At 38.2% G+C, this 27775-nt stretch overlaps 1 protein-coding gene across 11 annotated transcripts in view; it reads right to left on the bottom strand.

Moving 5' to 3' along the window:
• Positions 1–27775, bottom strand: part of LOC307184113 (uncharacterized protein) — an 838058-nt gene that overhangs the window by 41247 nt on the left and 769036 nt on the right. For all 11 annotated transcript variants that reach the window (XM_079917377.1, XM_079917370.1, XM_079917375.1 and 8 more), the window contains one exon: positions 3326–3429. In XM_079917377.1, coding sequence (XP_079773503.1) covers positions 3326–3429 — 104 coding nt within the window. The remainder of the gene's footprint in view (positions 1–3325; positions 3430–27775) is intronic.

Raw genomic sequence — 27775 nt, 5'->3', positions numbered from 1 at the left:
CATATTGAAACACAGACAAGAATAAATTAAGTTACCTATAGTTGGCTAGATTGGTTTTTCCTATTCAGCTTTCAGGCTGGTATGAGGATGAGGGAAGAAAAAAGTTTAAACAGACTTGCTTTGATGTTTTTGAAATGACGGCAGTGTAAACTCAAAATGTAAAATATCAACCTTAAATTAAAAACTTAAAATTTAATATAATATAGTGTTTTCCATTTGCAAAATGTCTAAGACAAGCGGACTTTGGTTTATGAAAATTTTGTTTGTCTTATTTTTCTTCTGTGGCTCAGACTAAGTCCCTGCTTTATGGTTTAGTTTTTAAGTCTTTGCTACTGGAATCTCTTCAGTAGTGTCAATTTTAATGGTTTCTCTTCCCCCATACAATGTTCCCTCAAAGCTTCCTGAGGAAGACAAGTTCAGAATGCAGGTGTAGGCTCACCTTTCATGTGAAGTGGGCTCATATACTATTGCAAGTCTTAGCTGTATTTCTTCATATGAAAGTTCTATCATACAAAACCCTATTTATTTTGCTTGATGATACACACAAGATGGGCTTTTTGGTTACCATAGATTTAAACAACACAACGTACTTATTTCAGTTGCTTTCCTAGGGAAGATGATGCATTTTTATAGAACAGATCACATTTATTCTTTAGTTGTACTTCTCTGTTACCAGTATGATGTGTTTGTGAGATAGCTGGGTTCACGTGAGTCTAGAATTCCTGGCATTACTCTCAGTATCACTCCTTTTGACAGGTGACCTTAATTTCCCTTGGCTCTACTACTTTCAGAATTTTGGATTTCATCTAACTGCCATTCTAGCTCAGTGGTTCCTTCACTTAGAACTTAAGAAGTCTGTAATACTTGGCTATTTGGATTCTCGGATGAACTATTCATCACTGTCTGTCTCATGGTTTTACATTATTCTGTGTCATTTTTTTCTATGCACCGTCCCAGTCCTAGTCTGTGCCTAGATTTCTCTGTAAGTATACAAGATTTCACATATTGAGAAATGTATGAGGATTTAATTTTAATGGCAGTCATATAACTTCCAGTTAGGATCAAGGAACTAGCCCAATTCTTTCCTGTCTAATCTATGTTCTTGAAAAGAGAAGTAACTGTGCCCTCCTTAACTGGAACTTCCTCACTGCTTGAGATAAATGTTGTAACAGTGCAGACTACCACCCCGCACACCTCCGGCAACACACATACACACACACACCCCCAACTCCTTTTGGTTAGTTCTCTAGAGAAGGAATAATACAAAATATCCTATAAGAGATGACCAGAAAATCATTAGAAATGATCATTTAGAAAACAAATCAGGCAGGAACAGTGAGGCAACAGTGAGTCAGGGAGCCAGGAAAACTGTAGGAGGAGGAACATATTTCGGCCCCAAAGAAAACAAAATTATGTCATTATAGGCAAACAGGAATATTTTTTCTTTGTTTGATGTTTTTCTAAGAGAAGTTCAAAATAACTCACAGACATACATTAATAATTAGTTCTCTGAACAACCCCATTTTTTGAACACTTAAATTGAGGCAGATGGATAATGATTGACTTATTCAAAGCACTCAGCACATCAGTGGTTGGATTTTGTTGAGATCCCTCATTCACCGTAGACCACACTGTTTCCAATGATCTATGTATAATTCATCTCAGCTTCATCCAAATTAGGAGCTGATATTTTTTGGTAACACAAATCATAGCCTCTTGTCAGTAAAAGAACCCCAGTGCGGGAAACTCAGACTGCTAGGAGGCTCAGTGTGTTGCTAACTTTGTTGTTTTTGTACAGATTTTAGAGAATCTAATAGTTTGCCACCTTTATGTTGGCACATGGACACATATGTTTATTGATGAGGTTGATTTTTCTTCAACCCAGGTATTTTCTGGGCAGGCAGGAAAGATCATTCTGAGGATTTTCTCCTAGGTGGTTCAACATGAATTAACAATAAAAATGCATTAAAAATGCTTTTGGTTCATGGGACTTTCCTGGTGGCACAGTGGTTAAGAATCCGCCTGCCAATGCAGGGGACACGGGTTTGAGCCCTAGTCCGGGAAGATCCCACATGCTGCGGAGCAACTAAGCCTGTGCGCCACAACTACTGAGCTCGCATGCCTAGGGCCCGTGCTCCATAACAAAGAGAAGCCACCGCAATGAGAAGCCCACGCACCACAAGGAACAGTAGCCTCCATTTGCCACAACTAGAGAAAGCCCATGTGCAGCAATGAAGACCCAACGCAGCCAAAAAATAAATAAATAAATAAATTTATTTCTAAAAATGCTTTTGGTTCAATACTTTTCCAGTGATGATCTTTGAATGATAACTATGAGCCTAGAAAGCAGAATAAGCCATTTTATTTCAGTTTTTTACACGTATTTTTGGAATTTTAAAAATCTTTTCTCTCTGAGAGTTGTGTGACCCCTCTTCTCTTTGAGTCCCTCCCTGTTTTGAGAGTGAATACCTATGATCAAAGGCTCAATTTTACTTCCTTAATATGCAGAAGTCGTTGACTCCAAGACAATTTTTTTTTTTTTTTTTGCGGTACGTGGGCCTCTCACTGTTGTGGCCTCTCCCATTGCGGAGCACAGGCTCCGGACGTGCAGGCTCAGTGGCCATGGCTCACAGGCCCAGCCGCTCCACAGCATGTGGGATCTTCCCGGACCGGGGCACGAGCCTGCATCCCCTGCATCGGCAGGCGGACTCTCAACCACTGCGCCGCCAGGGAAGCCCTCCAAGACAATTTGAGATCAAGCTGAGATATGCACAGATGAAAGGAGGAGAGCAAGATCCAGAGAGGACCAAGTGATACTGTAAGGTGTATATGAACTTTGATTCCAAACATTAGCAAAGCTTTCCCTTTATCTTTATACAATATAAAAAACAAATTTATCAATTACATCTTGACATGGGTAGAAACTGGCAATGTCTTGAATACTGAAAATTCTAACTAGATATGGTCTAGATGCCACATAACTTTGCTGCATCATATTTTCTATTAGATATACAATTTTTTCCCCATAGAATAGCTTTTTACTTTATAGACTGAGAAATATCTATGGTTAAATTTTATTTAAATTTAGGAGTCTTTATAGACCCTTCCTAATTAATTATACTTGTTTTAACTTATTACAAAATCATTTTAGTAAAATGGAATTAAAATAGTGTAGGTGTAATCATGTTTAGAGTTTTGTATAATAAGACATAGACTTTACCTAGTCAGAATACTTAATGAATGGGAGTTTAAAAATGTCCTTCTGAAAAAGAATCAAATCAACAAAGCTGCTCTTAGGAAGTTATATTTTAAAAAATCAACTTACGATGTTTTTCTTGATCAGTACATGTCCAGTATTTGTTTTCCACATCTTCTATATCTGTCATTTTCTCTAAAATCATCGGTGTTGACAGAGATAACCCTGAAGGCCTGGAACATACAAAGTCAAAAGAAAGATTAGATGATATTTACTTATACGCTATTGACTAAGGCAACATGAATACTAGTATAATTTTTAAAGACTTCAAATAAAAATGGTTGAAATGAAAAAAAAGGGAGCAGCTTAGGTTAAGACTAAGATAATTAGAGAATTCAAGCAGCTGTCATCATCCATGACCTAAACAGTAGGAAACACTGGGGTTCAGTGTTTGCCAAAATTATTTTTTAACTCTCTAACTTAATATACATGTAGTTATGACAAATCAATAAAACGGGCTTGTCTATTTCTTGCAGTGTTATACAAGTGGTCCAAAATGGTCCCAGCCTACAGCAAGAAAAAAAAAATCAATTCATTCAGGGTCATCTGTTACATTACTAAAACAGTGAGAATTAACATTCAAAATCTATCTTCCTTGTTAGAACGTTTTCCAAGAGCCATTATGAATGCTCCCATTTTAACATCTAAATATGTATTAAAGGTCATAAACCACTATTTAAGAGTCTAAATCAAAAGCTATACATTATTTATTACACTGGAATTTTACTATTGCTTGATTAAGAAGGCTGGAGCTTGAATATATTTGTTGGTGGTGCAGAAATTATTGTTGAGCTCATGTTATAATTATAATTACAGCATCTAATTACTCACAAATAAAGGTTAAATGGCTCACATCTTTCCAGTGATGGATGATAAATATAATCCACCTTATCATCCACCATTTCATCCATCTTTCCAGTACTGAGAGTTTACTTTGTAGGCACTCTAATATTGATACAGATATTCTAATATCAAGAGGATTATGAATGCTATGATAAACATTAAATGTTCTTTTACCAATTCTATTTTATGCTTACTCTGTGCTAGGCACTGGACTTAGAATTAGGTATGTAATAAGAAGCAAACAAAAACAGACAAAAGGCAAAAAACTTCAAATTCACTTTTGAAAATGTATTAACAGGGCTCTGATGCAAGAGATCAGTTGCAGTGGTCCATGACATGAATAATTAATCCAAATATCTGTATGATTCTTTTCTATTAATTAGATAAAAGGATAAATTATTCTACTTTATACAGTTGAAGAGAAGTCCTCAGAACAATCTCATGATTTAAGTATTGTGTTTTTGTGGCCTTAATTAAGCCACTTAATTCTGGTAGTTCAGAAGATACATAGGAAAGTTTGCATAAGTTGGCTATTTCCATAATTTTATTAAACACTCCATGGGGAAAGAGATGAGGGTGTGTAGTCAGAGAGAACAGTATCAATTACACCTCAAAATGCCTAACAAAGCAGCATTTTAGCCAGATAATAGTTGATGACTCTCTTTTCCAAGATGTTTTACATTTCTGAAATATAACTTAGGTATTAACATTGATTTTAAATTACACAGGACAATATGATAAATTAATATCAAAGGGAAAGTACACGTAATTATTTTTGTAGGCCTTCCTTACACTCATAATTAAAGATTTATGAGTCATAGTTAAAGTAAAATATAAAATTGTTTACTGGTAGGTCAAGTTGTCATTGCCTTTTGTATTTTACCACAAAAAGTATATTGATCATTTCATAAAATATTTAAAAATTGAAAGCTTCATATAATTTTTGACAGCATGAACAAATATGGTTATCAACCATGAAGACATAATGATAGTTTCAAATTAAACAGTTCAAATTAACACATATATATTGAAGACCTTTTGTGTATAAAACAATCTGTATACTAGGCACAAGTCAGTCTTGACTTTTCACGTTGACAAAGGGTTTTTAAGTGGCCATGGATCTAAGATCAATAAATTTTTGTTTTGTTATGATGCTTTTCTCTTTGCTATTAGTCTATGAGGTGTAGCTACTATCAAAATGAGAAGATTCACATGTGAATTATATGAAAATAATACATACAAAACCAATATGAAACCATGTATATAATGTAGTGGAAAGAATAATGGATTCATTTACACTTTGTACTAAATGATTTTTGTGATGGGAAAACTTGCCCTGTCTTAATTTCTCCATCTGTAAAATAAGGAGTTTATAATATCCAACGTCTCTTTGATAAAAAATGTTATTTTGTAAATATGGCATAAAGCCAGAAATATAACTGTAAGATTATAAGGTCTACTTAAATTTCCTTTATTTGGTCTTAACCCATAAATGATGAATATTAAACTTTTGTTCAAAATTTTCTACATATACTTTTATAGTAATCTAAGCAACATAGATCATCTTATTAGATTTTACTTGGAAATACAAACATTTCTTGAAAGAACTGGATGTGCATATAGTAAATATTCTGTAAGTAAAAAATTATACCCGACATTCCATAATTTTGTTTGAATGCTTGGTGGACACTGTATTCAATAAAATCATAATTAAGCAGTAGCAGCATAAAAGTAGAGGGGAGAATTTTTTCATTTATGATTAACCCTGGTGCTACTCGTCTCCACTGTTTTTTCATCCAAAGAGTCATCCATGGGATGGGTGTATATAAGATCTAAACGATCAGGAGTTCTCGAAGATTTTGAGAAGTGCTAATTTTTATTTCCATGAAGGTTTGAAATCTCTTGTCAGGGGAATAAGAAGGGAGGTACTGATAAGAAGGGAGCCAGGTGGGAAAGCAGGTAGTGAAATTCTTGAGTAGAATAGTGTTCAAGGTGCCCTTGTGGGTTATCTCTCTGTCTACTGGTAAATGACACCAAGAATGGCATCTGACTGGAGGTCAGCCAAGTAAGTCTTCAAGATCTATCAGCAGAGCCTGATTTAAAGAGATTTAATTCTTCCAACAAGAGTTTACTTGTTGATAACTCTTGTCCCATGCCATGGTTGTGTCATATTTTTGGCGATAATATTTTATTTCTAATGTGATATCCTATATATGAGAAGAACTTTGTTGAACACATTTTGTTAAATACATATTAAAAAATACAAATCTGGAAAACTCACCTGCTTTCCTCCCTTCCTCCCTTCCTCCCTTTCTTCCTTCCTTCCTTCCTGCTGTCTTGCCTTCCTTCCTTCTACTATCATTTATTGATACCCTATCATGTCCAAGAAACACTGAGTTCTAAAGCATTCAGAAAGATCTAAAAGATCTAGCAGACACGGTTCATGCCTTGGAAGGGATATGAGTATGCAAATACTTGTGGCATAAAGCAGGACATTTATTTCCACTAAATTAGCATAAAGCACCATGAGAATTCAGAGGTTAGAGCGACCCTTTCTAGTTGTGAGGCAAGAGATAGATGGGCCCCCGGGGCAAATGGTTTGAGTTAATTCCTGTGGACCAATACTCTGAGACCAGAATAACAGGACAATTGAGAGAGGATGCTAGGCCCTGCCCAGAAAGAAGATAAGAGACCACATATTCCTCATTCTCAAAGTCAAGAGACCTCCCTGACTACTCATGAGCAGAAAGCTCCTTGGAGGTCAAAAGAGGAGTGATGCCAAGTGGCTAAATCTACCCATAGGCCTCTTCGGTAAAATCCATCTTGGTTAAGAGATGCACGTGAACACATGGGAAAATCCTGAGATATACCAAATATAGACTTTGAACCAGACAAATCAAAATGATCAGCCAAAGGAAACTTGGAAGAAATGCCCCATATAAGTGATTCAAACTGCCGCAAGGGCGCGACTCTCTGAGTCCACCTGTGTGCCTATCCATGCGTATTTTTTCTCCTAATAAATACTTTACTTGTTTCACTACTTTTCATCTTTGTGGGAATTCTTTTTCTGCAAAGCTGTAGGGCAGGGCCTTGTCACTGATCACTGGTCTAGTGGCTAGGATTCAGTGCTCTCACCGCTGTGACCCGACCTCAAACACTGGCCGGGAACTGAAACCCTGCTTCAAGGCGCTGCAGGCTGAAGCCACCGGAAATGAGTTTTAGTGAGCAGGAATCAGTCAGTTCTCCAAGGAGTCCTTATTCCTTTTAATGGACTATGGTATTTAAAAAATAAGATCTGATATGGGATTCTGCTGCTTGTTCCTGGTAGCTTTCAGTGGACAGAGATAGGGAATATACGTATGAACATAAATATATATATACTATATATACATATATATGCTCATTAACACAGTTTCATCTCTATTTTTAAATCTATGTATGTGTGTGTGTGTGTATATATAGAGATAGATATTTAAGATCATAGGTCTGTACCAATACCTCCAATTCCAATTCAAATGGTAGGCTTCATTCCAGATTTCTCACTTTCTTATTTTAACTTCTTTCCCTAACATGGAGAAACCTGGCTCCCATTATCATTAATATTATTAGATCAGTTCCTCTGTATGTAACCAATCTCCCTTTGAGGCTCCTGGCCCCTCCCACATACAGAGGCTTTCTTCATCTCACCCACCCCTGACATTCTGTGACCAGCCACCCTATCACACGATGCCCTACTCACCCTGGTCAAGTCACAATGCCCTGCATCATCTAGTCAGCTGACATGTGGGTTGCTCAATAAATATCTGATTGACTACTGTATCTCACTAGCACAATGTTTGGGGTTTTCACAGAGCAGCATATTGTCACAAGAACAATAACGCTAACAACTTTAGGCTTTATTTCTGTGCTAAAATTACATTGTGTTAGTGTCAAACTCAAGTTAAAATTACACTGTGTTAGTGTCAAACTCAAGTCCAGTTATTTCATTCCAGACAACAGAAATGAAGTATGCAAATATATTTTGGATGACGAGGTTTGAAAAGGCCCAGGATGACAAGGAAGGAAATGGATTTTCTGCTGGCATTTTAAACTGACTCATTTAATAATTTAATTCTCCCTGGCTTGTAAAAGAAAAATAGATGAGATGTTTGCAGATACAATGTAAAAGAATGCAAAGGGCACAGAGAGGAGAGTAAAGAGATTTTAAAAAATCCTTTGGTTAATTCATGGTATTTCCTAGCCATAACTTCATATATAAGTAGAAAGGGGAAATAAATGAGAAACGTTTTCTTCTTAAATATGGGCAAAAATGCTCTGCTACAAAAAAAGTAGGAAATTAAGTTGTATGAAAAATCTTTATATCACATATTTATTTAACTAAATTATGACTTGGAAGATAAGGCCTAACATAGGTTGCAATCACATACTAGTAACAATTAATCAGCAACTGTAAACCAGAGCAAGATTGATCAGTGTATGTTATTAGTGAAATATCAATGACTTGGTAATGACCAATAGATTCATGCCAATTCATTGTGGGCAAGGGATTCTAGAATTGTAGATCTTTCATTGGTGTGTCCATTTTGCTTTGCTCCTTTCTCTGACAGACTCAGTTTACTTGGAGTATAATTATTAGTAAAATCCTTTTTAATTTTGGAAAGTGTTCCAGCTTGGATGATAAATTATATGGTCATCCTAACTGTAGATAGAATTTGGAGAGACAAAGCTGAGGAATCTCAGCTCCTCCTGTTTGTCACTTTGACCTACAGGAAATAAGGCAATTTTAAGTAAATTCAAAGCCACATAGGGTTAGTTCCTCTCTGGACTACATATGAATACAAATTGGACCAATCAGCTACATTTTACACCAGGTGTAACTTCTGTGGGGTCTTCAAAGACAACCCCATTTAGAGTGTATTTCAGTGATGCAAGGGAAATTTCACAGACTGCTAAAATGAGGGTGGGAGGTCTGCATTTGAAAGAGGGGGTTTCAATCACTGTATTATGGACAGCAGGAGAAAAGCTTTTCTACAGCTGTCACCTGAAACTTCAGCCACTAGTTACTTCATAGCATTCTACTATTTCCCCATAACATAGAGATAAATTCTGAACACCATGCTATTCAAGGTGGTGTCATGGATTAAAAATGTAATTTAGCACTCCTTGTCCACAGTGTTCAATGTTGACCAAATATGCTGTCAATGCTGCCTTTTGTGTAATGAAGGGAAAACAAGATTTAATTGGATTTCATATTTCAGTTGTGTGATTCAATACTAATACAGTATGCTCAGGTGCAAAATTATTAGTAATATAATACTTTCACATTGAGTATTAAGATAGGAATGGGATTTCTGTCTGTCAAGATTAACTGAAAAATTCAGGACTTGACTGTGAAATATAAAGTTTTAAAGACCACCTTGTCTGATCAAATCCACCAAGAGAAAATTCTATGTACATGAACAAGGAATATTTGATGCTACACACTTGATCATAAAGACACTGAGAAGTCTTTAATTCATCTTGGATGAAGTGATGAAAAACATACCATGAGGTGGTGTCAAGATATGGAGAATAAAAATGTTCAAAAGATGAGAGAAAGAAAAATAAAGCCAGGAAGAAAGAAAATATAGGGGCTGAGAGTCTCCAAATATGAAATAAAAAAGAAGGAAACCAGCAAGAAATCTGAAGGCCACTCCTCCAATAAAATGGTAATAAAAAATTTACATTTTCTTGCTTACAAAGAAATGACTTTTCAAGAGATAGTTTTGGAAATAGGCTTTAGGCTTCCCCCCCCCCCCATTTCAATCATTCCTTTGGGGTATAGAAAAGCAGACGATGTCACGCAGGGTTACGTGATACAAACTTTGCCTACTACCTAAAGCTTGTCAGTTCTTCAAGCAAGCTGGAATTTTGGAGACAAAGAGGATGGCTGGTTTGGGTGTCACTTGACTCTATTACCTTGGCCCCCAAAAAAGTCATTTTCTAATTACTGAAAATAACTTAAAATGTACACTCATTTACATCTTGGCAAAGCAAAAATAAGAGCTAGCCATACCCTCACTTAAATACATCATGTCTTTCTGTCTCATGGATTTGGGCTCTAGCAGTGAATTACTCTCAGAAGTTGTACTGTAAGAGTGGGGATGTCTTTGTTTACATCCCCTGTTCACGAAGTATAGAATCAGGATTTTGGAGGAGAGGACTGCTAAGATACCCCTATGCCAGAAGGATTTGTCCATACAATATTCATTCCACTACCTCATGAATTGACAATCTCCTAAGGTTTGAGAAAACATGGAAGTCCTATTAATTTAACTTGTGAGACTGAAGGGTATCAGAATATGCTAACCCCAAATCTGCCTCTTTGGCATATGGATTATTTTGAGCCACAGGCAAATGCACAAAACAGTCTGAAAACACAAATTTCCCTTTTATAAAGGAAATTTCCATTTGTAAAGGTATCTTCCTCTCCTGTACCAGGAGGAGGACTCTTATCAACTCTTATCAATGGAGAAGGCACTAAGTTAAATCTGTAAAATAAACCTTTATTATTATTATAATTTTGGCCACGGTGCGTGGCATGTGGGATTTTAGTTCCCTGACCAGGGATCGAACCCATGCCCCTTGCATTGGAAGAGCAGCGTCTTTACCACTGGACTTCCAGGGAAGTCCCCAAACAAACCATATTAAACAATCTTTGCTACCATACTTTTGTTGGTCAGTCACCTTCCCTTAACTTGCCTTCCTTGTCCAGAAGCTCAAACCCTTTTTCCTTTGTTTAGCCTGAGATAGTATATAATAAGCTCAAGTTCTAACCAGTCCTTTGAGTTACTCATCACTGGGTGCTCCCATGTGTAATTTGTGCATCCAAGTATGATGCAAAAATTAATAAATTTGTTTGTTTTTCTCTACCTTTTGCCAGACTAATTTATAGGACCTCAACTGGAGAACCTTAGATGGGTAGAAGAAAAAGATATTTTTCCTTTCCTACAAGATTACTATTATTTACTTCTTCATACATAACAAAATATCGGCAAAAAGATTATGATTTTTTCTCACACAAAGAAAAAGATATTTTGTTTGGCAGCAAAATCAAGCTCTTTGGGGCTTCCCTGGTGGCGCAGTGGTTGAGAGTCCACCTGCCAATGCAGGGGACACGGGTTCGTGTCCCGGTCCGGGAGGATCCTACATGCCGCGGAGCGGCTGGGCCCGTGAGCCATGGCCTCTGAGCCTGCACGTCTGGAGCCTGTGCTCCGCAACGGGAAAGGCCACAACAGTGAGAGGCCCGCGTACCGCAAAAAAAAAAAAAAAAAAAAAAAAAAAAATCAAGCTCTTTGCTATACAGTTACTCTGCCAGCTCTGTGACGATTATAGGATGTAGTACAGGTAAGAGGTGATGTACAGAAATGATCATATTATTATTTTTTATTAAAGTATAGTTGATTTACAATATTATGTAAATTTCAGGTATACAGCATAGTGGAAATGATATTATTAAATAATTCCATTTCCCCCCGAATACTGATATGCTTAAAGACACCTGTTTTGAATATTTAAAGTACATAATTATAAGCCAAAACTGGTATTTCAAAGAAAGGACAAAAAAACTAAACAATTGCAGCATATTTTTTCTTTGCATAAATCTACAAACCAAAGTAACTTAATATTCACATACAAATATATATTCTAAGTTTATTTACTCTCTTTTTTTTTTTTTTTTTTTTTTTTTTGCGGTACACGGGCCTCTCACTGTTGTGGCCTCTCCCGTTGCGGAGCACAGGCTCTGGACGCGCAGGCTCAGTGGCCATGGCTCACGGGCCCAGCCGCTCTGTGGCCTGTGGGATCTTCCCGGACCGGGGCACGAACCCGTGTCCCTGCATCGGCAGGTGGACTCTCAACCACTGCGCCACCAGGGAAGCCCGTACTCTCTTAATGCTTAATAATCAGTGGGGACTATCAGAGACCAAGAAGTGCATGCAGACAAAATAAAACAACAAATTTGAGCACTGATGCCTTCCTTCTTTTTCTCCTCATCCTTTAACCACTATTTCTTAAAATATTACCTGAGAACCCACCTTCATCTGAATTTGTAAAATTTAGAGTCTTGGCGCCCATCAGAACTATGCAATCTTAATGTGTAGGTTGTGGCCATTTATTTTCAAATCTTGCATACAATTCTTATGCCTTAATAATTGTTAATATCCCTTTCAGTATTCTCTTATTTTGCCTCCTTCTGGCAGCAAATCTACCTTAATCTTGTTTTACTGCTTCCTTCCACCACTTCTTTCAGTTTTCTTTGTTTATTTGCTCACACTTAACACCACCTTTACATTAAAAAAAAAATATTCTTAATGTGCTGGTATATGGTCACAGACTTCACTTATCACTTATCCCAGGAAGCCAACCTGCAAGTTTCTAATAAAAAGGGAATAAGCAATGGGATATAAAAGGCTCTGTATGGTCATTCCCCGCTTCCAAAAAAATAATTCAAAGGAAATGTCCTGTCTTGCACCAGTGGTATTATCCTCACGGATAAAAGGACAGCCCATTAATCATTAATTGTCATGCTGCTATGAACCGAGCAGGGTGGTTTCCAAAGAACACACTATTCTCCTTCCCTGATCCTTAGCCACTTTATTCTTGCAGTACAAGTTGCTTAGACCTTGTTTCTGGGCATCATTTAAGTAGTCAGAACAGGAAGGGTGGAGTGCAAGATAACAGATGTGGAGTTTTAAGCAACAGAACATAGTGTTGTCTTTTCTGTTGAACCTTCTCTCAATAATACTAACTTTTCTGTAAAGAGGGAATTGTGAGGGGTAAAAAGTCTTGGCTTCAAGGTCTGTAGTTCTGAATCCTCCTATCCTGAGGAAAAATTTGACCATTCTTAGTCAAGTTTAAAATGTTGACAGTGGAGATTGGGACAGAAGATTCCAAGAGCAGGAAAAGGGCCCTGACATTTCTAAAAACTGTTGTGCGACAGAGTTGGACCAATGGTTATCATGGGAGTTGGGGGAGAAGGAAAGATGAATAAGGAAAGGGTGTGAAGTAACAGAAGATGGGGGAACGCTAATGATGGAATTCAGGAACTTTATGGTTAGAATGAAAGTAAAGATCGCCGTGTTCGTATCAGATGTCACACAAACAGAATGAGAAGTTATGAATTAGTATGATTATACATGATTATATGATTAAGATTGGATTATCATGATTCTCAGAGGACATGATTATATGATTAAGATTGGATTATCATGATGCTCAGAGGAATTTCAAATACAATTCGACAAGACCTCTGTCTCTCCTTTCACAGAAAGATATGGTACATTTTAAAATTTGTTTCTTTCAGTTTGTTGGGATGTTGATTGATTCAATTTTTTTCCTGAACTTTAATTTATATTTTAAAAATGACAACAAAGATCATCTCTTATCTCATAAATGAGGAACAAAAATGCATAAAATTGGTTTTCACAAGAGTCTTTCAAACTTTGTAGTAGACCTCTCCTTCTAATTTACGTGCATTCAAATATGTCATGAGCCCATAATGTCCCCCAAACATAACTTATAATCACAGCCTGTTATCACATCTTTAGCCTATTCTAGGCACTTGGCATTTTAATTCTATTTACCACATACACTTTCAGCATTAATAAAATTATTAAACTTAATTAATTAATTAGTTGCCCAGATTTGACCTCCCACCCTGCCCCTTTCCATGAGGTAAAGAGGGAGCTCATACTCCTGGTGCCACCTTCTGGACCGCTCTATTTGATTTTAGAATAAAATATGAATCGTCAAATAAAATAGAAATTTGGTAATATACAGGCTAACGTATTGTTTGTAACATGTTATTAATAAATTAAATAAAAACTTAAAAGTTAGGTAAATAATAATACCCTTTAGGAAACAGTGCCAAATCTATCGATTTTACTCCATACATGACCTGAAAGGACCCACTGTTCTCTTTGCCTCATTCAATTCATTCAGTTTTAACTTGGGTCTATATTGTGCAAGATACTGTGCCAAGTGCTTAAAAAAAGTGCAAGGAGGAATTACAAATGTTTTGGTAAAGCCAATATTAAATCGTTCCCTGACACATAATAGATGGTCAAGAAATATTAGTTGAATGAATGACTGAATTTTCAAGATTTTCTCAATCTAAGCTTACTCTTAAAATTTGGTTTTACCCCCTTTCCCCACCTATTTGCCTTCCAAGATACCCAAGAAAGAACCAAATAGAAACAAAAAACAATGATTAGTCTGACATAATGAGTTATATTTTACCTGTATTGGTCTATGCACTGGAATAATCATAAAAGATACTGATTTTTTTTTCTAAATACAAAGGAATTTTGTATTCTTTCAAGATCACTTTTGCTTTAAAACTAAACAGACTTACCAACCAACAAAGCCAGACCTACATAAATCAAGTGGCCATGTTATTCAGCATTCTTTTATATTTCTGTCAAACTTGTCCATATTCTTTAAGTTTATGCAACAATGTTGACTTCTAAGAGAGTTCTCTGATCACCCCATCTAAAAAAAGTCCCCTACGCTGCCCCACTGGTATCCTCCAGCACCTCATTGTGATTTAAGTTTCTTCATAAATATTTATAAAAAACTGACTTTACATGGATATTATAAATGTATTTGTTTGTTGTGCATAGTCTGCATATCTCAATAAAATATCAACTTCAAAAAGGCAAGGAGAGGGGGCACAGTTCTTGAGGTGCTAGCCTGCTGTGTTTCCCTCTTTGCCTGGCAAAGAATAAAGCCACCCTTTCATTCTCCTCCAAAAAAAAAAAAAAAAAGGCAAGGAGACTTTGTCTTTCTCTATCTCCAGTACCTAAAACAGCTGCTGTTGCATAGTAGGCGCTCAATAAATTGTTAATAGATGAATTTACATTATACAATTTAAAAAATGTTCTCCAAGAATATTATTAAATAGAAGCAGCTTTAAAAAGAAAATTATTTGTTTATTTATCTTGTCTGTGTCTGGTCTTAGTTGCGGCATGCAGGATCTTTTAGTTGTGGCATGTTGACTCTTAGCTGCAGGTTGTATGTGGGATCTAGTTTCCCGACCAGGGATAGAATCCGGGGCCCTTGCATTGGGAGCATGGAGTCTTACCCACTGGAACACCAGGGAAGTCACGAAGCAGCTTTAAAATACACATTAGGGGGCTTCCCTGGTGACACAGTGGTGGAGAATCCACCTGCCAATGCAGGGGACATGGGTTTGAGCCCTGGTCTGGGAAGATCCCACATGCCACGGAGCAACTAAGCCTGTGCGCCACAACTACTGAGCCTGTGCTCTAGAGCCCGTGAACCACAACTACTGAGCCCATGTGCCACAAGTACTGAGCTCACATGTGTAGAGCCTGTGCTCCGCAACAGGAGAAGCCACCGCAATGAGAGGCCCACGCACTGCAACGAAGAGTAGCCCCCGCTCACCGCAACTAGAGAAAGCCCGCACACAGCAACAAAGACCCAACACAGCCAAAAATAAATAAATAAATTTATTAAAAAAACGAAAAGAATGAACTTGACATGAAATATCTTAGGCCTATGTAAGGAATCTACAAATCCTGATCTAGGGTCATAATCAAAGACCTAAATAAATGTTAAAAAAAATACACATTAGGTTTAGAGATCTAATCAAACATGTATTATGTCCCACAGCAAGAGGTGGGAATTAACTGAGTAAAGTTTTTAGATGTGTTTAATAGACTTTTGTTTTATAAATTTCAATTAGATATGCATATTAAACTGCTTCAACTCAAGGAGGTACAAACACAACACATTGTAATTTTTTCCCCCAATCATCTTCCATCATGCTCTGTTGAGTTTCTCTCTCATCTTGGGCAGATCTCATAGCTTTCTAGCAACTTTCAATAGTTAAGATGCCCCAGTCTAGTCAGTTTAAACCTATAATCCCCTCTCTTACTTTTCTTCCTACTCAAGTAGGACCCATCTTCCATGTTCCTGCATGAGGGTTCACATTCTCTTCCCATTGCACACCACAGAGTATGGCGTGAAACCATTTCTTTTACTTCCTCTCCCCTTTCTCTTCCAGTTCTTTTCTTTTCTGTGGCTGGATATGATAGAAGAGATGGCAGGGTTAGTTTATGTGCAAATGGACTTTCCTTCCTTGGTTGTTGCTACTCCTTGGGCTAACACTGATTGGTAATGAAAATGTTGGCTTTCTCTTGAAGTACATGTGTGAGTTCTTCAGGGAAGTCCGTGGTCTTGCTTTGTCTTCCCCTAATACTTGTAAAAGAGTTATTTAAAACCTTCAGTTGGGGCTTCCCTGGTGGAGCAGTGGTTAAGAATCCACCTGCCAATGCAGGGGACACGGGTTTGAGCCCTGGTCCGGGAAGATCCCACATGCCGTGGAGCAACTAAGCCTGTGTGCCACAACTACTGAGCCTGTGCTCTAGACCCTGTGAGCCACAACTACTGACACGGAGTGCCACAACTACTGAAGCCCACGCTCCTAGAGCCTGTGCTCTGCAACAAGAGAAGCCACTGCAATGAGAAGTACATGTACTGCAACGAAGAGTAGCCCCTGCTCGCAGCAACTAGAGAAAAGCCCACGTGCAGCAACAAAAACCCAACGCAGCTAAAAATAATAATAAATATATTAAAAAAAATTTTCAGCCACAGGAAAAATATTTGCAAAGTACATGACAAAAGGTTGGTTTCCCTTACGTTTAAGCAATTCTTATCAATTAATTAAAAAGAAAAGATATGTGTCTAAATAAAAACTTTAAAAACAGGTAAAGAACTTGAACAGAAAATTCAAAAACAAGAAATACAAATAGCTTATAAATATTTGGAAACATTTAAACAGATAATAATGCTGAAGTAATCTTTTTTGTTAGGCGTATCAGATTGACAGAAGTGTAAAAATCTAGTATGTAAAATGTTTTTGAAATGAGTATTCTCACACTCTGCTTGATGGAGAAAAAATGGCTTGACGTTTCTGAGGACAAACTGACAATCGTATTCAAAGGTCCTATCCTATGAATATATACAGCATTTGACTGAGAAATTCTACTCCTGTAAAGTTATCCCCTTCTAAAATAGTCAGAAATACATGAAAAGTTTTATGTACATGGATATTAATTATGGTATTTTCAATTGCAAAAATTTTCAAATAACTAAACAGTAGAGGATTGGTCAAATAAATTGTAGAGCATCTATACAATGAGATATTATGAAACTTTTAAAATGATAATTGACATTTACTGGACACTTGTTATTTGCCAGGCATTTTTTCTGATATATTTTTAATTTTAATTTTTTAAAGTATCTTTATTGGAGTATAATTGCTTTACAATGTTGTGTTAGTTTCTGCTGTATAACAAAGTGAATCAGCTATTCTTATACATATATCCCCATATACACTCCCTCTTGCACCTCCTTTCCACCCTCCCTATCCCACCCCTCTAGGCGGTCACAAAGCACCGAGCTGATCTCCCTGTGAGATGCAGCTGCTTCTCACTAGCTATTTTACATTTGGTAGTGTATATACGTCAGTGCAACTCTCTCACTTCTTCCCAGCTTACCCTTCCCCCTCCCCGTGTCCTCAAGTCCATTTTCTACGTCTGGTCTTTATTCCTGTCCTGCCCCTAGGTTCATCAGAACCTTTTTTTTTTTTTTAGATTCCTTATATATGTGTTAGCATACGGTATTTGTTTTTCACTTTCTGACTTAATTCATTCTGTATGATAGACTCTAGGTCCATCCACCTCACTACAAATAACTCAATTTTGATTCTTTTTATGGCTGAGTAATATTCCATTGTATATATGTGCCACATCTTCTTTATCCATTCATCCGATGATGGACACTTAGGTTGCTTCCATGTCCTGCCTATTGTAAATAGTGCTGCAATGAATATTGTGGTACATGTCTCTTTTTGAATTATGGTTTTCTAAGGGTATATGCCCCGTAGTGGGATTGCTGGGTCATATGGTAGTCCTATTTGTAGTTTTTTAAGGGACCTCCATACTGTTCTCCATAGTGGCTGTATCAATTTACATTGTCACCAACAGTGCAAGAGGGTTCCCTTTTCCCCACAACCTCTCCAGCATTTGTTGTTTGTAGATTTTTGATGATGGCCATTCTGACCGGTGTGAGGTGATACCTCATTGTAGTTTTGATTTGCATTTCTCTAATGATTAGTGATGTTGAGCATCGTTTCATGTGTTTGTTTGCAATCTATATATATTCTTTGGAGAAATGTCTATTTAGGTCTTCTGCCCATTGCTGGATTGGGTTATTTTTTTGATATTGAGCTGCATGAGCTGCTTGTATATTTTGGAGATTAATCCTTTGTCAGTTGTTTCGTTTGCAAACATTTTCTCCCATTCTGAGGGTTGTCTTTCATCGTGTTATGATTTCCTTTGCTGTGCAAAAGCTTTTAAGTTTCATTAGGTCCCAATTGTTTATTTTTGTTTTTATTTCCCTTACTCTAAGAGGTGGGTCTAAAAGTATCTTGCTGTGATTTATGTCATGGAGTGTTCTGTGAAGGTTTTCCTCTAAGAGTTTTATAGTTTCTGGCCTTACATTTAGGTCTTTAATCCATTTTGAGTTTATTTTTGTGTATGGTGTTAGGAAATGTTCTAATTTCATTCTTTTACATGTAGCTGTCAAGTTTTCCTAGCACCACTTATTGAAGAGGCTGTCTTTTCTCCATTGTATATTCTTGCCTCCTATATCAAAGATAACGTGACCATATGTGCATGGGCTTATCTCTCAGCTTTCTATCATGTTCCATTGATCTATTTTTCTGTTTTAGTGCCAGTAGCATACTGTCTTGATTTCTGTAGCTTTGTAGTATAGTCTGAAGTCAGGGAGCCTAATTCCTCCAGCTCTGTTTTTCTTTCTCAAGATTGCCTTGGGTATTTGGGATCTCTTGTGTTTCCTTACAAATTGTGAAATTTTTTGTTCTAGTTCTGTGAAAAATGCCAGTGGTAGTTTGACAGGAATTGCATTGAATCTGTAGATTGCTTTGGGTAGTATAGTCATTTTCACAATATTGATTCTTCCAATCCAGGAACATGGTATATCTCTCCATCTCTTTGTATCATCTTTCATTTCTTTTATTAGTGTCTTATAGTTTTCTGCAGACAGGTCTTTTATCTGCTTAGGTATGTTTATTCCTAGGTATTTTATTCTTTTTGTTGCAATGGTAAATGAGAGTGTTTCCACAATTTCTCTTCCAGATTTTTCATTGATAGTGTACAGGAATGCAAGAGGTTTCTGTGCATAAATTTTGTATCCTGTTACATTACCAAATTCATTGATTAGCTCTAATAGTTTTCTGGTAGCATCTTTAGGATTCTTTATGTATATTATCATGTCAACTGCAAGCAGTGACAGTTTTACTTCTTCTTTTCTGATTTGGATTCCTCTTATTTCTTTTTCTTCTCTGATTGCTGTGGCTAAAACTTCCAAAACTATGTTGAATAATAGTGGTGAGAGTGGGCAACCTTACCTTGTTCCTGATCTTAGAGGAAATGGTTTCAGTTTTTCACCATTGAGAATGATGTTGCCTGTGGTTTTGTCATATATGGCCTTTATTACGTTGAGGTAGGTTTCCTCTATTTCTACTTTCTGGAGAGTTTTTATCATAAATGGGTGTTGAATTTTGTCAAAAGATTTTTCTGCATCTATTGAGATGATCATATGGTTTTTATCCTTCAATCTGTTAATATGGTGTGTTACATTGATTGATTTTCATATAGTGAAGAATCCTTGCATTCCTGGGATAAATGCCACTTGACCATGGTGTATGATCCTTTTAAGGTGCTGTTGGATTCTGTTTCCTAGTATTTTGTTGAGGATTTTTGCATCTATGTTCATCAGTGATACTGGCCTGTAGTTTTCTTTTTTGTGACATCGTTGTTCGGTTTTCATATCACAGTGATTGTGGCCTCATAGAATGAGTTTGGGAGTTTTCCTCCCTCTGCTATATTTTGGAAGAGTTTGAGAAGGATAGGTGTTAGCTATTCTCTAAATGTTCGATAGAATTCACCTGTGAAGCCATCTGTTCCTGGGCTTTTGTTTGTTGGAAAATTTTTAATCACAGTTTCCATTTCAGTGTTTGCAATTGGTCTGTTTATATTTTCTACTTCTTCCTGGTTCAGTCTCGGAATGGTGTGCTTTACTAAGAATTTGTCCATTCCTTCCAGGCTGTCCATTTTATTGGCATATAGTTGCTTGTCGTAATCTCTCATGATCTTTTTACTTCTGCAATGTCATTTGTTGTTTCTCCTTTTTCATTTCTAATTCTGTTGATTTGAGTCTTCTCCCTTTTTTTCTTGATGAGTCTGCTAATGGTTTATCAATTTTGTTTATCTACTCAAAGAACCAGCTTTTAGTTTTATTGGTTTTTGCTATTGTTTCCTTCATTTCTTTTTCATTTATTTGTGATCTGATCTTTATTATTCCTTCTTTCCTTCTACTTTGGGTTTTTTTTGTTGTTCTTCTTCTTCTTCTTTCTCTAATTGCTTTAGGTATAAGGTTAGGTTGCTTATTTGAGATTTTTCTTGTTTCTTGAGGTAGGATTGTATTGCTATAAAATTCTCTCTTAGAACTGCTTTTGCTGCATGCCATTTGGGTTTGGGTAGTCGTGTTTTCATTGTCATTTGTCTCTAGGTATCTTTTGATTTCCTCTTTGACTTCTTCAGAGATCTTTTGTTTATTTAGTAGGGTATTGTTTAACCTCCACGCGTTTGTATTTTTTACAGATTTTTTCCTGCAATTGATATCTAGTCTCATAGCATTGTGGTTGGAAAAGAAACTTGATATGATTTCAATTTTCTTAAATTTACCAAGGTTTGATTTGTGACCCTAGATAAGATATATCCTGGAGAATGTTCCGTGAGCACTTGAGAAAAAAGTGCATTCTATTGTTTTGGGATGGAATGTCTTATAAATATCAATTAAGTCCATCTTGTTTAATGTGTCATTTAAAGCTTCTGTTTCCTTATTTATTTTCATTTTGAATGATCTGGCCATTGTGCAAGTGGGGTGTTAAAGTCCCCTGCTATTGTGTTACTGGTGATTTCCCCTTTTATGGCTGTTAGCATTTGCCTTATGTGTTGAGGTGCTCCTATGTTGGGTGCATAAATATGTACGATTGTTATATCTTCTTCTTGGATTGATCCCTTGATAACTGTGTAGTGTCCTTCTTTGTCTGTTGTAATAGTCTTTAAAGTCTATTTTGTCTGATATGAGAAATGCTACTCCAGCTTTCTTTTGATTTCCATTTGCATGGAATATCTTTTTCCTTCCCCTCACTTTCAGACTGTATATGTCCCTATGTCCTAGTGGGTCTCTTGTAGACAGCATATATATGGGTCTTGTTTTTGTATCCATTCAGCCAGTCTATATCTTTTGGTTGGAGTATTTAATCCATTTACGTTTAAGGCAATTTTCAATATGTATGTTCCTTTTACCATTTTCTCAATTGTTTTGGGTTTGTTACTGTAGGTCTTTTCCTTCTCTTTTGTTTCCTGCCTAGAGAAGTTCCTTTAGCATTTGTTGTAAAGCTGGTTTGGTGGTGCTGAATTCTCTTAACTTTTGCTTGTCTGTAAAGATTTTAATTTCTCCATTGAATCTGAATGAGATCCTTGCAGGGTAGAGTAATCTTTTTAAAATTTATTTATTTATTTTTGGCTGTGTTGGGTCTTCGTTTCTGTGCGAGATCTTTCTCTAGTTGCAGCGAGCAGGGGCCACTCTTCATCATGGTGCGCAGCCATCTCACGGTCACGGCCTCTCTTGTTGCTGAGCACAGGTTCCAGACGCGCAGGCTCAGTAGTTGTGGCTCACAGGCCCAGTTGCTCCACGGCGTGTGGGATCTTCCCAGACCAGGGCTTGAACCTGTGTCCCCTGCATTGGCCGGCAGATTCTCAACCACTGTGCCACCAGGGAAGCCCAGGGTAGAGTAATCTTGGTTGTAGGTTTTTCCCTTTCATTACTTTAAATATGTCCTGCCACTCCCTTCTGGCTTGTAGAGTTTCTGCTGAAAGATCAGCTGTTAACCTTATGGGGATTCCCTTGTATGTTACTTGTTGTTATTCCCTTGCTGCTTTTAATATTTTTTCTTTGTACTTAATTTTTGATAGTTTGATTAAAATGTGTCTTGGTGTGTTTCTCCTTGGATTTATCCTGTATGGTACTCTCTGTGCTTCCTGTATTTGATTGACTATTTCCTTTCCCATATTATGGAAGTTTTCAACTATAATCTCTTCAAATATTTTCTCATACCCTTTCTTTTTCCCTTCTTCTTCTGGGACCCCTATAATTAGAATGTTGGTGTGTTTAATGTTGTCCCAGAGGTCTCTGAGACTGTCCCCAATTCTTTTCATTCTTTTTTCTTTATTCTACTCTGCAGTAGTTATTTCCACTATTTCGTCTTCCAGGTCACTTATATGTTCTCCTGCCCTAGCTATTCTGCTATTGATTCCTTGTAGAGAATTTTTTTTCAAACATCTTTATTGGAGTATAATTGCTTTACAATGGTGTGTTAGTTTCTGCTTTATAACAAAGTGAATGAGGTATACATATACATATATCCCCATATCTCCTCCCTCTTGTGTCTCCCTCCCTCCAACCCTCCCTATCGTACCCTTCTAGGAGGTCACAAAGCACCAAGCTGATCTCCCTGTGTTATGCGGCTGCTTACATTTGGTAGTGTATATATGTCCATGCCACATAGAGAATTTTAAATTTCATTTATTGGGTTGTTCATCATTGTTTGTTTGCTCTTTAGTTTTTCTAGGTCCTTCTTATATGTTTCCTCTATTTTCTCCATTCTCTTTCCAAGATTTTGGATCATCTTTACTATCATTACTCTGAATTCTTTTTCAGGTAGACTGCTTATTTCCTCTTACTTTGTTTGGTCTGGTGGGTTTTTACCTTGCTCCTTCATCTGCTGCATATTTCTCTGTCTTCTCATTTTTTTTATCTTACTGTGTTTGGGGTCTCCTTTTCACAGACTGCAGGCTAATAGTTGCTGTTGTTTTTGGTGTCTGCCCCCAGTTGGTGAGGTTGGTTCAGTGGCTTGTGTAGGCTTCCTGGTGGAGGGGACTGGTGCCTGTGTTCTGGTGGGTATGGCTGGATCTTGTCATTCTGGTGGGCAGGGCTGTGTCCGATGGTGTGTTTTGGGGTGTCTGTGAACTTAGTATGATTTTAGGCAGCCTCTCTGCTAATGGGTGGGGTTGTGTTCCTGTCTTGCTAGTTGTTTGGCATGGGGCATCCAGCACTGGAGCTTGCTGGCCGTTGGGTGGAGCTGGGTCTTAGCGTTGAGACGGAGATCTCTGGGAGAGCTCTTGATTGATATTACATGTGGCTGGGAAGTCTCTGGTGGTCCAATGTCCTGAACTTGGGTCTCCCACCTCAGAGACTCAGGCCTGCCACCAAGCCGTGGCACCAAGACTTAGTCAGCCACACAGCTCAAAAGAAAAGGGACAAAAAAAGATAGAAAAAATAAATAAATAAAAATAAAAAATTAAAAAATAATAATAATAAAAAAGGAGAGAGCAACCAAACCAATAAAGAAATCCACCAATGATTCCCAGCGTGAAAAGCTAAAGTAAGATAAACCTGAAAATCAGAATCAAATCAGTCACAGACAGCAAAGCCCAAGTCTACCATTGCTCCCAAAGTCCGCCTCCTCAATTTTTGGGATGATTCATTGTCTATTCAGGTATTCCACAGATGCAGGGTACATCAAGTTGATTGTGGGGATTTAATCCACTGCTCCTGAGGCTGCTGGGAGAGATTTCCCTTTGTCTTCTTGTTCGCAGAGCTCCTGGGGTTCAGCTTTGGTTTTGGCCCCACCTCTGCGTGTAGGTCGCCTGAGGGCATCTGTTCCTGCCCAGACAGAAAGGGGTTAAAGCAGCAGTTGATTAGGGGGCTCTGGCTCACTCAGGCTGGGTGGAGAGAGGGTAGAGTAGTCATAATTGGAATGCAAGGCAAGACTGCAGTGGCAGAGGTCGGTGTGATGTTGCAACAGCCTGAGGCATGTCATGTGTTCTCCTGGGCAAGTTGTCCTTGGATCACGGGACGCTGGCAGTGGCGGGCTGCACAGACTCCCAGAGGGGTGGTGTGTGTGGATAGTGACCTGTGCTCGCACACAGGCTTCTTGGTGGCTCCAGCAGCAGCATTAAGCGTTTCATGCCGATCTCTGTGGTCGAGCTGACAGCTGCGGCTTGCACCCATCTTTGGAGCTTGCTTAGGCAGTGCTCTGCTTTCTGTGGGCACACAGGGAAGGAATACCCTCTCCTCATGCACCCCGAAACAATGGTCTCTTGCCTCTTTGGCGGGACCAGCCTTTTTCCCAGACTCCCTCCCATCTAGCTGAGGCACACTAGCACCCTTCAGGCTGTGTTCACACAGCCAACCCCAGTCCTCTCCCTAGGATCTGACCTCGGATGTCCGAGCCTCAGCTCCCAGCCCCCACCCGCCCTGGCAGGTGAGCAGACAAGGCTCTCAGGATGCTGGTTGGCACTGATCCTCTGTGTGGGAATCTCTCCGCTTTGCCCTCCACACCCCTGTTGCTGTGCTCTCAGTGGCTCCGAAGCTTCCCCTCATGCACCCAGTCTTTGCCAGTGAAGGGGCTTCCTAGTGTGTGGAAACGTCCTCCTTCACAGCTCCCTCCCAGAGGTGCAGGTCCTGTCCCTATCCTTTTGTCTCTGTTTATTCTTTTTTCTTCTGTCCTACCCAGGTACGTTGGGATTTTCTTGCCTTTTGGAAGGTCTGAGGTCTTCTGCCAGCATTCAGTAGGTGTTCTGTAGGAGTTGTTCCACATGTAGATGTATTTCTGATGTCTTTGTGGGGAGGAAGGTGATCTCCACTTCTTACTCATCTGCTGTCTTGAGGGTCTCCCCCACCCCATGATTGACTCTTTATTGTGAGAACTGTGATATCATAGACTAGCTGTCTCCTTTCTTCAAGAATTATTGTCAGCTCAGAAGTTTTTCCTCAAACACTGATATGTGGACTCCATGCATTTTCTGTGTGTGCTTTTTTTTTTTTTTTTTGCGATACCCAGGCCTCTCATTGTTGTGGCCTCTCCCGTTGCGGAGCACAGGCTCCGGATGCGCAGGTCCAGCAGCCACGGCTCACAGGCCCAGCCTCTCCGCGGCATGTGGGATCTTCCCAGACCAGGGTACGAACCCGTGTCCCCTGCATCGGCAGGCGGACTCTCAACCACTGCGCCACCAGGGAAGCCCCTCTGTGTGTGCTCTTAAACAGGCTTTGTTAATACAAGAAAATGGGATTTTATAGTTTAATTATTTCCTGCCCTTGTTTATGTAGCATACTCAAGGATACCTTAATTCAAATTCAAAATTCATAGCTTGAGCCCCCTATTTTTGCCTAGGATAGCAACTAGCAGTTCTGAATGTCTGTAAGAGCAATATCTTTTCACCTTTTCATAATGCAGAGCTACTGAAACTGCTCATTATACAGGCTTTTCTTGGAGGGAGCAAATAATATATGTATCCTCCATGTTTACATTCAGGGCTACAACTTCAGATTTGTACTCTGGACATTAAATTTACACAGATGATTTCATGGATTTAGGCCATCTTACCATTTTGCTTATATTACAGCAACTAAGGTAGAAGTGTTTACATGTGTAATCTATATCAGAATTCCACACTGACAGCTGTATATGAAATTTAATATTCATTAAGAGATTTCACTGATGTCTTGAGCTGCATCTTCTCTGTGAATTCAGTCATATGCTACCATAGGCTCAAATGAGAAAATTAAACAAAGACAAAACTATTACCTGCCCATTCTGATACTAGTAATTACACATTGGGAGATTCACTATGGTACTGGTGAGCAAGTGTCACCCTGTATAACCTACTAGCTGGAATATATACTGGGATGTGAGTTCTCCTTGATAATAGTGATAAAATATGATAGAATATTGAATTTCCTGTGGTACAGTGATGGACACTAAGATGTTCTACATTTAAGCATCCTTTGGATTAGCTTTAGGGTCAATGTGAGAGTTGTAAGAACAAAACACTGCACTACAAGAGAACCTCAGATGTGCTGTATTCTCTGTGCAAACTCAAAAGTGCAAGGCATGTTACCAGATGATTTCCCAAGAGGATATGGTGTTGCTAAAAGAAGGATCTTTTTCCTATAAATTCAGATTGTGGAGGCCACTGGACTAGAGTGGGAATAAACAGGCCTGATAAGGCAGATAAGAGGAAGGTATCTAACAGAGATGCATGGTCTTTCCAGAGGTTCTGGTCCTAAACATCTTCCCTTCTATAGAATCAGTACTTCCTCCCTTTTTCACTGGGCAAAAATTGACCCTTATTATGCCTATTGGTAAGTAGTTTTAGGTGTAGAGATAAATGATGATAATACATGCACAGCAATCTGTAATATTAATTAAAAATTACAGATTTACCAATAATATATGCCATATAAACTGAATTAACTTAGACTTTCTTATACTCTTGAGATATTTTTTGGAGGAAAGAAAACATTGGGAAACCATAATCTTGTAACCCTGCATCTGTGGAATACATGAATAGGCAACAAATCATCCCAAATTGAGGAGGAGGACTTTGAGAGCAAGATTTATGATTTTTTCCCCTTTTCCTCTTTTTGTGAGTGTGTATGTGTATGCTTCTGTGTGAGATTTTGTCTGTATAGCTTTGCTTCCACCATTTGTCCTAGGGTTCTATCCATCCATTTTTTTTTCTTTTTAATTTTTTTTCATAATAATTATTTTTTATTTTAATAACTTTATTTTATCTTACTTTATTTTATTTTACTTTATCTTTTTGCTTTCTTTCTTTCTTTCTTTTCCTTCCTTCCTTCCTCCCTCCCTCCTTTCTTTCTTTCTTTCTACTTCTACTAATTCTTTCTTTCTACTTTTTCTCCCTTTTACTCTGAGCCGTGTGGATGAAAGGCTCTTGGTGCTCCAGCCAGGAGTCAGTGCTGTGCCTCTGAGGTGGGAGAGCCAACTTCAGGACACTGGTCCATAAGAGACCTCCCAGCTCCACATAATATCAAATGGAGAAAATCTCCCAGAGATCTCCATCTCAACACCAGCACCCAGCTTCACTCAATGAATAGCAAGCTACAGTGCTGGACAACCTATGCCAAACAACTAGCAAAACAGGAACACAACCCAACCCATTAGCAGAGAGGCTGCCTAAAATCATAATAAGTCCACAGACACCCCAAAACACACCACCAGACATGGACCTGCCCACCAGAAAGACAAGATCCAGCCTCATCCACCAGAACACAGGCACTAGTCCCCTCCACCAGGAAGCCTACACTGAACCCACTGAACCAACTTTAGCCAACTTTAGCCACTGGGGACAGACACCAAAAACAACGGGAACTACGAACGTGCAGCCTGCAAAAAGGAGACCCCAAACACAGTAAGATAAGCAAAATGAGAAGACAGAAAAACACACAGCAGTTGAAGGAGCAAGATAAAAAACGACCATACCTAACAAATGAAGAGGAAATAGGCAGTCTACCTGAAAAAGAATTCAGAATAATGATAGTAAGGATGATCCAAAATCTTGGAAATACAATAGAGAAAATGCAAGAAACATTTAACAAGGACCTAGAAGAACTATTTGTTAAATAGATTTTAATACCAAGATGCAAAGGTCCAAG

The sequence above is a fragment of the Stenella coeruleoalba genome, assembly GCF_951394435.1.
Source record: "Stenella coeruleoalba genome assembly, chromosome: 3".
Taxonomy (NCBI): Eukaryota; Metazoa; Chordata; class Mammalia; order Artiodactyla; family Delphinidae; genus Stenella; species Stenella coeruleoalba.
The sequence above is the reverse complement of the archived record's forward strand: the minus strand, read 5'-3'. Positions and strand labels throughout refer to the sequence as shown.